Source organism: Lissotriton helveticus, chromosome 4_1 (assembly GCF_964261635.1).
Source record: "Lissotriton helveticus chromosome 4_1, aLisHel1.1, whole genome shotgun sequence".
In the NCBI taxonomy this organism is placed as follows: Eukaryota; Metazoa; Chordata; class Amphibia; order Caudata; family Salamandridae; genus Lissotriton; species Lissotriton helveticus.
In genome coordinates, this window is record NC_136063.1 from 211,329,382 (window position 1) to 211,342,967 (window position 13,586).

General features: G+C 41.8%; 1 protein-coding gene across 1 annotated transcript in view; it reads left to right on the forward strand.

The window, feature by feature from the left end:
• Window positions 1–3,910, forward strand: part of LOC144827106 (uncharacterized) — a 124,662-nt gene extending 120,752 nt beyond the window's left edge. Inside the window, exon 2 of the mRNA XM_078685545.1 lies at window positions 1,961–3,910. Coding sequence (XP_078541671.1) covers window positions 1,961–2,980 — 1,020 coding nt within the window. The 3' untranslated portion in view covers window positions 2,981–3,910. The remainder of the gene's footprint in view (window positions 1–1,960) is intronic.
• Window positions 3,911–13,586: the final 9,676 nt, after the last annotated feature.

The following is a 13,586-nucleotide window of genomic DNA, read 5'->3' on the forward strand; positions in this document are numbered from 1 at the left end:
TCCAGTCTGCCAAACTACCTGTGGGACTAATCAGTCCCTTGTGTGGGGACAGGACACTGCCTATTCAAATGAAGGGTTAGCTCCTCCCTTCGATCCTGCCCAGGCAAGGTCATCAGATAAAGATGTATGTTGATGGGTATTCAGACACACCTATCCTTCCTGTGTTGTGGCTGCCTAGATGGAATGCACAAAGTTTAGCTATTACCCACCCCAGGCGTGTATAGAAGGCAGGTTGTCAGGCACAGAGAACAGTAAGTGCAGAGAAATGTCCCCTTTCTAAAAGTGGCATTCCCCCAAAAATGTATTGTTACATGTGTTATATCCTGAGTCTCCTAGTTCCTTGCTGCTCAGCCTGTGTGAGTGTGATGTAATAGAATGTTCATGAGTGCATGGTTTGGATGAGTGGTCAGTTGGAATGAGTGAGGATGAGCAGCAGGATGCTGTTTCCGGTGGGGCTGCACCATCTTACCTGAAACCGAATAAACCTACATAATCTACACTACTGGCTACTGGACTAATTACCTACAAGGACCCTACTTTGTTTACAAAACAATCCAACTTCACCAGCATGTTAGATTTATAGTTACTATTCCAAACATATGAAATATGAAAAAGCTACTCCGGTGTGATCAGGAATTGTAGCTTAAAAGTGTATTAAGGAGTTCCCAATGCTAACCCATAACAGGAGTAGGCCTCACAATAGTGAAAAACAAAATAGGCTGTTTATCACAACCAGGACATGCAAAACACATATCCTACCTTTTTCTTACATGGCACCCTGCCCTTAGGGTTACTTAAGGCCTACCTTAGGAGTGAACTATATGTGATAAAAGGAGAGTTTAAGGCTGAGTAAGTAGTTTTAAATGCCAAGTCAGACTGGCAGTAAACTGCACACACAGGCAATGCAGTGACAGGCCTAAGACATGTTTTAAAGGCTACTTCTGTTGGTGACACAATCAGTGGTGCAGCCCAATATTAGCATTTAAAGTGCAGGCCCTGGATATATGGTATACCAATTTAAAAGAGACCTACCTGTACAACAATTATGCCAATCCGGTATATACCAATGTCATCATGTTTTGGAGAGAAGCTCATGCATTTTAGCACTGGTTAGCAGTGGTAGAGTGCTCAGAGTTCTACGGCCAACAGAGAGAATCAGCAAGAACAAGTGGTAAAAGGCAACAATTCTGAGGGAAGACCACCCTGAGGATGTCTTGTCTAAAAGGCTGTAAATGCCATAATTTCTGAGCAGTTCTCTTTCACTAATGGGAATCGTTTGTGGTGATGTTTTTATCAATTGCACTACCTGCCAGCATTTTTTTTACCCTGGATACTAAGCAAATGGAATGGATTCTGCTTGCGAGCATTCCTTTCACCTTCTATAAGTGGACATTATTCAGTGGCCTAACAAGGAGTGAATGGGCTCTCTACAAGGAAGGAAACTGGAACTCCATCCCCAGTTTTGAGAGTAAAATAGCTACTAATTCGCCGAAGTGGGTCCCTAACCTAACTGGGCCCTGGTACCACTGCACCTGATGCACTGGCAGCTTCGCCCCGTCAATAATTACTACACGATTTAATATTCTGTTATAACTGGCACTATTCCTTCCGTACTTTCCATGAAGTGGATTCATCATTTATGTTCTGTTTCTCACAATACTGCACCCCCGAGTTTTGCAATTTTGTTTTCTAAGTTTATTTATAAAGTATTTATTTAAAAAAAATCCATGACTTCTATGCCATTTTTATATTTAACAATCAGAACATTGTGTATAAATCTACTTTCTCTGAAGTTTTTTTTAGCAATGTATTATATATCAAATGCATATTTAATCTTGCTGAAAACGAATGCCCATCTCTTCAGCAAAATTTAACATCATTTAAAATTATTAGAACTGAAAAAAGTGCGACGACTACAGAGCACCAGTAATGTTTCTCTTTTTTGTTTGCTTTTTTACAGCGACTCCCAGAAGCAGAAAAGACTCTTCTCTCAAAATTCAAGAGCAGCACCGTTGAGGTCGACGAAGTGCATCCCAATCAATTTATAAACATGAAACATCCTCTTAAGATAACAGAAAAAACATGTAGAGACCCTGATTCTAAGGTCAATGCCGGCTGTTTACAGAATAACAACAGCCAGGAAGAGCACGTGCCTGGAACTGGCAAACAAACCAGTGGCCTGACTGCCAGACAGACGCCTGCCTCCTCAACTGAGGTGAAAACCACGGGCAGTGTGGAGTTAAAGCGACCCGTGAAACTCGCGCCACTCGAGATCCCTTTGGAAGTGAAAAACGCCCAGCTTCAGAAGATAATGACGCTGCAAGCCGAGGCCAAGAAGGCTTCAGAAAAATTATCACTCCCGGGTGTCATCAATAGGAACAATGAACCCCGTGCCAAGAGGGTCAAAAACCTGCCTCAAATGGAACTGGCCATTTTACACGAGATGCGACTGACAGAAAAGGCACTGATTGAGAAGAGACGGGTGACGTGCTCACTGAAGGACACCAAGCAACTCTCCATGAGTGCGCCCTCTCTGAAGGATGACGACGTGTATGTCGTAGCCAGGAAGCAAGCCAATGAGATGGTCCCTAGTGTTCCATTTAAGCCAGGCGTTCCTAAAGTCAAGGGTCCCATCCTTCAGGCCCCATTCTTAACAGCAAGCACCTCTCAGCCCGACCTCCCCCCCAGCACCGCCAGTGGACGATTCCGAATGAAAAGCACCAAAGATCGCGAGGATGACCCAGGCAAGTGTAAACCAATGAGGTTTATTGGACTGAGTTTGAATGATGCCCAACGGAAAACAGTAGGTGAGAGCTGTGATGGGAAGGCTCGCCTGGAAGTGAATTCAGACTGTATAGTCAAGAAAATGAGCGGCAGAAGAGGTACTAATGCTGGAGCTAGAGAAGCTAAGACCATGGAAGAAAGACCACTGAGTCGGAGAATGGCTATGAATCATTCTAGATGCCCAGATGAAGAATAATGTTCCCAGTCTATTTGCTGAGTGAGCACACATTTCACTGTAATGAAAAATATAAAAGCACGGTATAATATGTGTAGTCCGTCTGTCGCAGTAGAAGTGGCATTTGATACAAGGCACAATTACATTCTCACCCTGGGTATTCAACACAGGGTTTCTGATAAGCTACATAAGTCACATTTGAAAAGTATTTTTCGTGTGAAACTGGCACTCTTCTGGCAAAAACTATAAGAAATATGCAGCGCTTAAATTCTATGCATTTGTGCTTTTATATGGAATCAGAACTTTTGCATTTGCCCTATATTCGCATTTTGTATGCAAGTGTTGTTTAGCGTACTATTCCTCATGATTGTTGTCATCCATAAGGAACATCCACACAAGGTACATACTTTAAAACCTGCAGGTGATCTTCAAGCTCTACATTCCCTCAGAAAAGGAGACAAGAGAGACTGAAAAGAAAAATTTATGTTGTTGTTCAGAGCATTGTCTTACCAAAGTATTTCGTATTTTTCCTAAGTAGGAGGAATACGACTGGGCACAGAAGAAAGGGAAGCAGGAAATTCAAACACCAACAATCAGTGACTCTTCAATCCTAAATAAATTTAGCACACTTCTCCTTTGCAAACAGGTAAAGTAGACGTACATTATACGTTTTGGAACACAAGGATAGCCTTCTTTATAGAAAATAGCAAAACCTTCATATTTATTTACAAATATGTGAACTCAGTCGAATAATACACATTAATAACTCATCTTCATTAGTCATATACTTTACAAATCACTATTGCATTTCTGATTATTTACTAATATTGCTTATCACAACAACAACATCTGCCATTTTTTTAAATACATACACTGGTATGATCTAAATGATTGTGTCTGTGTTGTCTTTTTGTGCATTCTTGCTGTTTATAAAACCAATAAAGGCTTTTAACAAAGAGTATAAAAGAAAGAAAGGCCTTGGAGACAGTGTATACGGCAATAGTTTATATAATTGCTCATTCATTGAGTTGTGTGCATTTGTATTATATGGAGTGGATGACAGATGTGTAACCTCTTCTTTGTTACACATAGAAATATTAATGGGTAACAGGGAATTACATGGATGTTTCTCCCTGAGGTGTTTTTAGTGACATGACATTGATGACAAGAGCAAAGCTCGAATTGCCTATGATGTCACTCATTACCCCGAAGTGAGAACCCGAAGGTGAAAGACTTCCCTGTAAGTTACTTTTTATCCATCTACAATTTAATGTTATGTATGTCAGCCCTCTCCCCTCAAATGATGTACCCCTGCTTTCAACTGCTATGCAGGGGCAAAGGAGTAATGGGGTGTCGGGGGCGGGGGTGGGAGGGGGAGCATACATAACATGTTCTCTTCTCCCGGTCCAAACCCGGGAAAAAACAGCTCCTATCACCAACCCACCACCACTCTCTAAGCCTTCCCTTCGCTCCCCTTCAGAAGCTGTGCCTCCTGCATTCCAGCCCTGATCTCACAGAGACCACCCTGAGCAGCCTGACATTCTGTTATGAGGAAGCACCAGTGAGTTATGAGATCTTTAATGAACCATTGCTACTGTCACAGCAATGAATTATCACATTTAGAAAGTGGGACTCACAATAATGTCTTTCAGTGAGAGCCATGCATAACAAAATATGTATTCATGGATTGCAAGAGTAAATAAGCCAGTCATCTAATCCATTATTTAAATGTCTCTCTTGGATTTATATACTCAAGCTATATCATATCACTCAGTCCACACAATAGGAACTATTGTGACCTGCCCTTGTTACCTATGGTGTATCATTCCTCTGGCACTCCCCCTCTGTTCAGTGCCCTGTTGCCTCTCACATAGATGTGTGCCATAGAAGTACCACTACAAACATACATATCTTTTTGTAGTGAATGTTTTATAGCTCTGGTATCCCTCAATATAAACTATCAGCTAAGTTCTAAGAACTGAAATATATTTCTTACATTGAAAAGAACACAAGAGGAGGAATGTCTGCTGCTATGTCTACTTTGAAGAGGACTGAACCTGCTTTCTCTTGAACACAAGGGCTACATGTGACTCTCAGCCAGACCAGCTGCCCTCCCCACTCGCCTGTAGCATAACCTCAGGGAGATAAAATGATAAAAAAGGCTTCTAGTTGGAAGTGAGCTAGCCTTTGCTGGAGCCTTTGCTGGTGTGAGTGGTTGAACTTGCCTTCCCCACTGCTGAATTGTGTTCAGGGCTCTAGATGCTTCTGCTAACAATTTGAAAACTTCATGATTGACATGGAAGAACTTCTTCCAGCATCCTTAAATGTTGGGACATAGTACACCCCTAAAGTCAGGAGGACTTAAGACAAGGTACCAAAGATACACAAGAAAGGTATGGCTGCAGAAGGCAAGATGTATTGTTTTGCCTCACTTGCAGATTTTTGCTGTGATGAAAAAGGCTTCTTTGATACCTCATTGAGATGGTATTCCTTCATGGAACCCTTCACCAATCAACCTTTCCTGCTGGAGGATTTTAAGGAAAAAACGTGGCAAAGGCACTGATTGCAAGTTCAAGGCCAAATACAATCCCTGCATAAACAGGTGTTTGCAAGGGCAAGGATCAAAATAGTGAGGTGTATGATAATTATTATACCGTCACAATTTTCCCTGATTGACTTCAGTAGGACAAACCTGGGAAATTAATTGGGGGGTCAGGAAAAAAAGGATCACAGAATATCGACAGTCAGAATATCGAGCTACAGAAATATCTACACAAGAATATCGATGTTCAGAATATTGAAGTTCTATCTACATTATGGTAAGTACAAAATATATCCGAAAAAAAATATCGTTGTCAAAAATATTGTTGTTAAAAATATTGTTTTTTGTTTCATGTTAAAAAAATTAAGTAAAATAAAGTAAATAATACATATAATTAAAAGAAACATAGTTAAACAATGATTTAAATGTTTACAAATTATGACTAGTCCATATAATGTAAAAATAAATTAAGCGTATACATATAAAATATAATATATACTTACTTAATAATTATTTATTTATTATTTATTCTGAAGTTTTATATAGCGCTGGCCAGACCCGAGGGTATCAGAGTGCTTTACAACAGTCATACTGCAAAATATCACAAAATACAGTAATAGTATAGAACATGGATGGAGAGTTTCAGCGGGTTGTGTAACCAAGGGGCATTGAAGACTTGGAATGCCTTCGACGAGTGACATAGTCTTGGGCAAAGCTCCTCTTCCAGGGAGTAATGCACTCAGCTCTTCTGCCGCTCCTGTCCCTTCGCTAGGGAAAATCTAGGAAAAGGTTTTTGAGCTATCCTTTGAATTTTGTAAAGTAGGGGATAGTTCTGATGTGGGGGGGAACAGAGTTCCAGATATTGGGCGCTTTACCCACGAAGGACCGGGCCGTGGTTTTTTGTTTGTGGGATGAGTAGAAGTGTGTTTGAGCTCCTAAGAGTCCTGGTCTGACCAGCTTTTTGAGTTTGGAAGCCAGGTATTCAGGTTTGCTTGTGTGAAGGGCTTTGTGCGTGAGGCAGGCTGTTCTGAAACTAGCACGCATGTCAACTGGGAGCGATTTTAGTTCTCTGAGTGCCGGGGAGAAGTGGTTGAGTTCCTTCTCTCCTGTAACCATTCTGGCTGCTGCGTTGAGAGTTGTTTTGAGGGGAGCAAGGTGTGACTTTGATATATCTGAGAGGGCTGTTATCCCATAGTCTAATCTAGACAACACCAATACTTGGGTGGCTTGTTTGAGGTCCTTTGGTGGGATGAAAGGTTTTATTTTGTTCAGTAGCTTCAGGTTAAGGAAGGCGCTCTTGGCGGAGTTCTTAATGTGTTTGGTCATGTCCAAGTTCGGGTCTAGAGTGATACCTAGTGGTTTTACAAAGTCCGCCAGGGTGAAGTTACTGTCAAGCGCATCAATCGCTTTTAGCCATTCCGTAATTTGCGGGTTCTCCTCTTTGTTAGAGATGAGGAGTATTTCACTTTTGTCCTGATTGAGTTTTAGGTGGTTACTTGAAAGCCAGTGTTGGACTTCTATGCTTTCCAGAAAGATCTGTGTGTCATCTGCATACAGATGGAAGGGAATGTTGGTATTTCTGAGAAGGGTTGTGAGGGGTTCCATGTAAATGTTGAAAAGTTGCGGGGAGAGCACTGAACCTTGGGGGACTCCCCTGCTGACAGGATGTAGGTCGGACGCAAAGTTTTTGATTTTTATTCTTTGGGTGCGGATGTGAAGGAAGTAGGAGAACCAGTGTAGGACCACCACATCTAGACCTACCCTTTCTTGAAGCAACTTATTGAGATGTTTGTGGTTGACCGTGTCTAAAGCTGCCGAAAGGTCTAGGAGAATGAGAAAGCAACATTGGCCCGCATCAAGTGATTTGTGGATATCATCAATGACGATGAGGATCGCGGTTTCAGTGCTTCAGCCTTTTCTGAAACCTGATTGGTGGGAATAGAGAAGGTTGATGCTATCCATGTGCTGAGTTAGTTGAAGGAGCACGCATCTTGCCAAGGTTTTGGATAGAAGAGGAAAGTTAGAAACCGGTCTGAAATTATTCAGATCTTTTGTGTCTAGACCAGGTTTTTGCAGCAGTGGCATGACTTGACCGACTTTGAGGCAGTCTAGAACAACTCCCGTTCTCAGAGAGCTGTTTATGATCTTGCACCAGAGCGGGGCAAGGGAGAGTTTCGGCTTTTTGGTCAGTTGTGGAGGAAGAGGACCTAGAGCGTGGGAGGAGGGATCGGATGTGGAGATCAGTTTAACTATTTCTGCTTCATGTATGGGGATGAAAGATTTCCAGGCTTTAATAGGAGGCTTGGATGCGTTCTCATTGGTCCCAGGTGAGGTGCTCTTGCTGGGGGGGGGGGGGGGGGGGTGATGTTGATGTCCAATGAGAGCTTAATATTGTTGGTCTTGTCCTCAAAGAAGTTGGCAAAGTTGTTGCAGGGCTCTTTGGATGCCTGCACTGAGTAGGTGTTTTTTTTTTTTTTGGTTATTATAAACTTTTATTCGCTATCAATGCGTGCACACAGCTTTCGCCTACAACCCTGGGGCCGGCAGCAATCTAGAATCACATCAATACAAGTTGTTGCTCCATTGTTCCAGAAATTATGCTAAAAGTAATACCGGCGTCACCCGTTCCAGTTACCTGGGTTTCAAATACCAGTACAACAGTTTAATGTATTGACGCCAAGGTCCCAAATCGATACCCCCCAGCACCACAGGAGGGTAGCTACAGCTTTCTCTAGCGCTGTATTGATAGTCTCTTTCAGTGCGCGCTGTCAGCTACGTGTTCAAAGTCTAACTCCCCTAACCCAACTTGTCCACAACCACCCTTCCCTCCCCCCTCAACTGCCAGTGTGCCTCTCCCCGTGTGCTAATGCCTACTCAAATGTATGTGTCACTAGCCTCAGTCACATCCTCTCGCCCCCATTCCACCCCACCAGTCATTCATTCACTCTGTGTTCCTGACCTGGAGGATCCCACATGCATGCACCTATGTGTCCTAGGTCTCTGTTGTCTGCATTACCCTGGCGTCCCTCCCTCCCGGTGCCTCCATGTAACCCGAGATAGCTCAGTCCCCAGTGTCCCCCTCCCCCTCCCGCCGCTCCTCCTTCTCCTCCCGATCCTCCACCGCGGCGTTCCTGTTCGAGACGTATGTCAGGTACTGGTCCCAGAAGTTCCGTGGTCTGCTCACCGGCGGCAGTAATTCACTATACAGTTGGGATTGTGTACAACTGTACAACAGAGCCCTTTCCCATTCTTTTTTTGTTGGAAGCGGGCCCCGCATCCACTTCATTGCTATCGCTCTCCGGGCCAGAAGTAACCCTATGCCAGCCAGGCGACGTGTAGCTGGGGGTAAGGCTCTGGTATTCCCCAGCAGAGCCAATGCCGGGTCCACCGGGAGGTCCCTTTCCAGAATCCGCTCCAACTCAAGGAAGACTTCTTCCCAGAAGGCGTTTATCCCGGGGCAGTTCCAGGCCAAGTGCACGAAGTCCGCCACTGACGCACTGCAGCGCTCACATTCCGGCGTCTGCCGTAGCCCATACCTGTGCAAGCGTTCCGGAGTGTAATATACTCTCTGTAAAAATTTAAACTGCACTAGCCTATGTCTAGCATTCAGCGACACCCGTTTCGTGTTCTGACAGCAATATTGCCACATTTCGTCGCTTATCTCCACCTGTAAGTCTCGCTGCCACGCCTGTCGGGCTTTCGAGGGTTCTCGCTTTCGGTGACACTGCCCCATCCTGTACAGTCGCGTTATCATCTTGCCGCTCGATTGTGTTTTAATGACGTAAGACAGTTCTGGTAATTCTGCGGGTTCCTCCATATCCGGCCCCAGCAGCACCTGCAGCGCTGCGCGGACTCTATGCAGATTGAAACGGTGCAGCAGCGTCGTAGTGATCTGGGGTAGATCCACCTGTTCCCAGGTGACCACCTTCCCGTCCCTGAACAGGTCCCCCAGCTTGAGTATGCCTAGCTGATTGAGGGCGCGCGTGACTCCTTTTTCTCTCAGCGGTGGAAGCCACAAGGCCCATTCAATCGGGACCAGGGGGGAGTACAGCAGTGTGCAGTCATGGCTCCTGGCCAAAGAGTGCCATGCGTGATTCGTACTCATAATAGAGTCCAGAGCGCCGACCCGTCGCGTGGCCGGTTCGAGCCTGCACTGAGTAGGTAACAGGCTTAGTGGTTTGTTGTCTAATGATGTTAGAGAGCTCCCTCGGCCTGTTTTTTGCGTTGTCCAGCGCGGTGTAGAAAAACAAGGTTTTTTCGTTCTGGATGTGTTTTTTTTACTTCCTGCGAGCAGCTTTGAGTGTCTCATGGAGGATAGCGGAAGGGTTGCTTCTCCAGAGTCTCTCTGTGGCTCTTAGTTGTCTCCTTTCGGAGTTGATGTCTGTGTTAAACCATGATCTCAATGGAATAGCCCTCTTTTTTTTTTCAATTTCAGAGTGGCTATTTGATCCAGAATGGACGTCATATTTGAGTTGTAGTGCGAGGTGTGTTCAGTTGTGGTGATGGGATCAGAGGCGCTGGAGAGAATCAAGCATATATATCCTTTCTTCCAGGTCGGCTAGGGGAATCTGAGTTCAATTTCTAGACTATTTGGGGGGTCTTGCAAGGGGGACAGAAATAGAGGGCCCGATTCTCAGAATTTAAGACAAAATCCCAAACTTACTACCATTTTGCTATTCACAGAAGGCACTTACTCATTTTGGTATTCACAGAAGGAACATACTCATTTCGGTATTCACAGAAGTTAGGAGTCCTAAATTTAGGACTCCTAAATGCCTTCTGTGAATACGGAAAGTCTTAAAGTTAGGATTTTTCTCAGTTTAGGAGTCCTAAAGTTAGAAGTCCTAACTTTAAGAATCCTAAATGCCTTCTGTGAATACCGAAAGTCTTAAAGTTAGGATTTTTCTCAGTTTAGGAGTCCTAAAGTTAGGAGTCCTAACTTTACTATTCCTAAACTGAGAAAAATCCTAACTTTAAGACTTTAGGTATTCACTGAAGGCATTTAGGAGTCCTGAAGTTAGGACTCCTAACTTCTGTGAATACCGAAATGAGTAAGTGCCTTCTGTGAATACCAAAATGAGTAAGTGCCTTCTGTGAATACCAAAATGAAAGTAAGTTTAGCATTTTGTCTTAAGTTAGTTCTATGAATTGGGACCAGAGACTTTTGGTTGATGTGGAATAGGATGTTGTGGTGGTCGGACCAGTCCACGGGGAGGATGGGGTCAATCGTAACTGCGTCACGTTGAGCGATAATGGCATCTGAGGTTGCTCCTTTATTGTGCGTTTCTTCTGAGCAGGGGATTGAATTAGAGAGTTGTTTACATCATTCCAACATTGGTTGAGGTCTCTAAGAATTAGGCTGTTTGAGTCGCCGAGTGAGAACAATATTAATATAATTTATAAATAATTATTTTAATAACTTATAAATTGTTAAAAAACATGTTATGGATTATAAATACTTATATACACATACAACAATAATATAAATAAAAATATCAAAAAACGCATATTACAAATTAAAAAATGACAATATTTTTAATCTTTTAAAAATAAATGATACACTATATTAACAAAAACAGTAGAGAAAATATTGGATAGTGGAGGGAATAAAATGTCTATTCCCACTCCAGAGAGTGTAACAGTAGGGAAAGTGTTGGATAGCATAGGGGTTAAAATTACTATTCCAACTCCAGAGAGTGCAACAGTAGGGAAAGTGTTGGATAGCGAAGTGGTAAAAATTACTATTCCCATTCCAGAGAGTGCAACAGTAGGGAAAATGTTGGATAGCGTAGGGGTGAAAATTACTATTTCAACTCCAGAGCGTGCAACAGTAGGGAAAGTGTTGGATAGCAGAGGGTTAAAATGAACATGCTTAACAATTAAATATTTTTTAAACTAAATAACCAATTAATAAACAATAAATTACTTTTATGGTTCATAAACAAACCGAAATAAAGTTTTTGAATGAATGACAATAAATTAATTATGAATGCCAATAAATTAAAATTAATAATTACTTTAATCACATTAAATTACGTCTCACCCTATTCCCCAATAACCCACTCCTAAAATAAATTAACACAAGTAATATAATTATCAATTAATACAAATTAATTACCAACTAATAATTAACAATCAATTAATCAAAACCAATAAACCCAAATTAATAATTACTTAATTATAATAAATTACTTCCCACCCTATTCCCCTATAAACCCACAACCCACTCCTAAACTAAAATAACACAATTAATGTAATTATCATTTAATAAAAATTAATTACCAATAATATGTATTTAACAATAAATTAATTATGAATCACAATAAATCAAAATGAATAATTACTTTATTATAAATAAATTACATCCCACCCTATTCCCCTATAAACACACAACGTGCTACAGAACTAAAATGCTAAATTGTATTAAAAATAATTAATAATTTCTTAAATTATTATTTAATTTACTATAATTAAATAACTTCCCACCCTATTCCCCTATAAACTCACAACCCGCTATGGTACTAAAAGGCAAAATTTACTTAAAAAAAATGACTAACTTCTAAAAATGTAATGCATATATTTAAAAAAAATACAATACATAACAAAAAATATATAACACACACACATACAATACATACTAAAATACATAATACTAATATAAACATTGATACTATTAACAACAATATATTTGCAAATGATATTACTGACTTTGATATTAGCAAAAACAATATTTCTTACCTTTAGGTCGATATTCTGGTCACCAATATTCTTGATGTCGATATTCTGTCCCTTCAATATTTACAACTGAGAAGGGGTAGGATTTGACATGTCTTGGGAACATCTGATAAATCAACTAGGTTGAGGGAGTTGAAGACAATTTTGAGGAGAGGTTGGGGTGTTATCTTGAAGAAACGTCAGGATGGTGTAATGTTGTTTTTGGTAGACTTGGTCTTTTGAGAGTTGAGTATGTCTGGGCGCCCACTGTGCCAAAGGAGGCTAAAGACTTTAGAGTGGCTCAATGTTGTTTTTGGTGTTTAGTGTTTTTACAACTCGATGTTTCTGTAGTTCGTAATCAAAAACTCAATATTATGTCCGTGCACCATTTACTATCCCCCAGGAGATACCTGACTCCAGAGTAAAAGTATTTACCAAGTGTAATACTGACAGAGTGTGGTAAGTAGCTCAGACTTTCCCCACAACATGGATTCAGTGCTTTGTGTGAGAGCAGGAAAAGGTGGCACAGTTATCTTGGTGATGAGAAGAATTAGTGGATACATTTGTAAACTTTGTCATGCTTGATCCTTTTGGTACCCAAATTCAGACCTTATAAAGGACTCTAAAAACTAAGGGGCATATTTATCAAGTATTATGCATCACTCTTGCGCCACACTAGGGGGCCAAGGGTGACATAAAACCTAAGTTAAATTTATCAAGCCACACAAGTTCATCTTGTTTGGCCCTGCATGACTTGCTAAATCTGGAGTTCAAATCACTGTGTTTTATTACTGTGCCCCAGGTAGGCAACCCATGGGTGCAGTATAGATGCTCCCCTACATCAACCTATGGATTTTGGTGCATTCCTAGATGTGCCATTGGCGGTAGACCTGGGAATGTGTCAATATACCACGCCTACCCAGGTGAGTCCTATTGAGGAGAACTATCTTGATTTCTCCACTTTGGTTGTATTTTCTATGTGTGCTGCATCCTACAGTACGTGGCAAGACAAAAATTACTCAGAGGATTGTTCTAGTTGATTAAGGTGTTTACAACGCAGGCACCATTGAACCATGGTGCAAGGATGCCTGCGTTGGCACTAGGCAGTCAAAAGGGCGCCAGAGGAAGGAAAGGACAGGAACGAGCCGTATAATGTTACATAAGATGCATTCCTGCCCTTTCCCTTTCATGCAGCGCAGCAAGGGGGCTTGCTGCCTTGCGTTGCATGAACTTTTGATAAATATGCCCCTAAGTATCCAACTTTATGAGACTTTGTCGTCCTCAACATCCCACCTTACTCCACTGTTGGATGTGGACTTCCAGAATATATTACTAAGGGCTTGATTTAGATCTTGGCAGATGGGTTACTCC